The 1,669-nt window shown below is 41.8% G+C and overlaps 1 protein-coding gene across 1 annotated transcript in view; it reads left to right on the top strand.

Annotated features, from left to right (window-relative positions):
• Positions 1-1,669, top strand: part of GRIA3 (glutamate receptor, ionotropic, AMPA 3) — a gene marked incomplete at its 5' end in the record, with an annotated part of 329,433 nt that overhangs the window by 244,582 nt on the left and 83,182 nt on the right. Inside the window, one exon of the mRNA XM_010829846.1 lies at positions 1,338-1,536. Within this exon, the coding sequence (XP_010828148.1) occupies positions 1,338-1,536 (199 nt within the window). The remainder of the gene's footprint in view (positions 1-1,337; positions 1,537-1,669) is intronic.

Below are 1,669 nucleotides of genomic sequence, written 5' to 3'. Positions count from 1 at the left end.
TTTGTTTTGTCTCAAGCTCCCCTGATGACTTTGATATGCAGGCAGAGTTGAGAATCACTGATGGAGAAGAACAGTATTTCTCAATTTGATCAGCAAACCACTGCCATCACCAGTGATGCTTAAAAAGTCCAGATTTTTGAGCACTCGGATATTCGGAATCTGCATTTTAACAAACACCCCAAGTAATGCCTATGCATAGTTACATTCAAGAACAGGACGTTCCCTGATTAAAACTTATGCATCATCTGTCCCATTCTCCACTAACTGGATATACTAATCCATAATGATATGAAAATAGGTGCTGTTGAAGTAAAGTGTGACATTTTGACCAAGCCTCCTGAAGAAACCTTGGAAGATAATCCCAATAGTAAGAATGTCTAGAGCAGACCAGTGAGGATGGTTTTATCTGTTTTGGTTATTTTGGTGAGGGAGTGTACAGACAAACGTTTTAGTGCCTCTCAAATCCTATTACACAACTAGTTTCCAACTTCACTTGAGCCAGCCTGTCCCATGTGCTTAGTCTCAGTTTTTCAAAGGGAAGAGTTTCAATCCCTGGATCAAAACTCCTGAGCCCCACTAGCCATTTATATGAAGATAATAATAAATATTATTTCATGGCCCCTTGCCTTGTGGTTAACCAACTTCACTAGAATGGCAACGTCTGTAGTAAATGTGTTTAAACTCACAGTGAATAGTGCTCATTTACTAGCATCTACTCATGTCTCCTCAAATACATAAAGGTTTTTGATTCTGTGTCTCCCATGACATCACCTTACATCAGTGTTTGTCAACCTTGACTGCACATTGTAATCACCTGGAGAGATTTTTAAAAATACATACATCTGGGTTGCACCTCTCGGGTTCTGATTTCTTTGTTGGCTGAGTCTCATGCTGAGCATGAGAGGTTTAAGATCCCAGGTGATTCTGATGTACAGGCAAGGCTGGGAACCACCTGCCATAAAGGAAACAGAACAGTCTTCCCCAGGTGCGCCCAGCAAGGCTCACAGGAAGAGAATCAGGTAAGTACAATGATTACATCTAAGCAGGAGCTGGCACAAAGAAGGTATTTATTTCTGTGATTAAATAAATAATCCTGCTTTGAAACCCGTAGGGGCCTGAAGAGCATTATGCATGTACCATCATCCCATGCCATCATGCCATGCGGTGTTGCTGTCAACGTGTCATTCTGTTTGATGTGTTCATCCCCTGATATCATTGACTTCTCGATTTCATCAGCTCCACTGAAATCATTCCTCTTTCCAAAAATAAAGATAAGGATTTCGTAAACTGAAACCTGGCCCCTCTGGGTCCGGATGGGTCTTTGTTTTGTTTTGTAGATCACTCTCCGGGCGCATTGTTGGAGGGGTTTGGTGGTTCTTCACCCTGATCATTATTTCTTCCTATACTGCCAATCTCGCTGCTTTCTTGACTGTGGAGAGGATGGTTTCTCCCATAGAGAGTGCTGAAGACTTAGCTAAGCAGACTGAAATTGCATATGGGACCTTGGACTCCGGCTCAACAAAAGAGTTTTTCAGAGTAAGTGCTTTTCAGTTAATTGGGTCTGCTGGCTTTTATTTTACCACCTGCTCACAAAGGCAGATTCATGGTATTTTAAAGGAGGGTTGGGGAAGGGTGGAAATATTATCAAGGCAGAGCATCTTAAAGATAG

The sequence above is a fragment of the Bison bison genome, unplaced genomic scaffold (genome assembly GCF_000754665.1).
Source record: "Bison bison bison isolate TAMUID 2011002044 unplaced genomic scaffold, Bison_UMD1.0 scf7180017864508, whole genome shotgun sequence".
Classification (NCBI taxonomy): Eukaryota; Metazoa; Chordata; class Mammalia; order Artiodactyla; family Bovidae; genus Bison; species Bison bison.
This window is presented reverse-complemented; position numbering and strand designations above follow the sequence as displayed.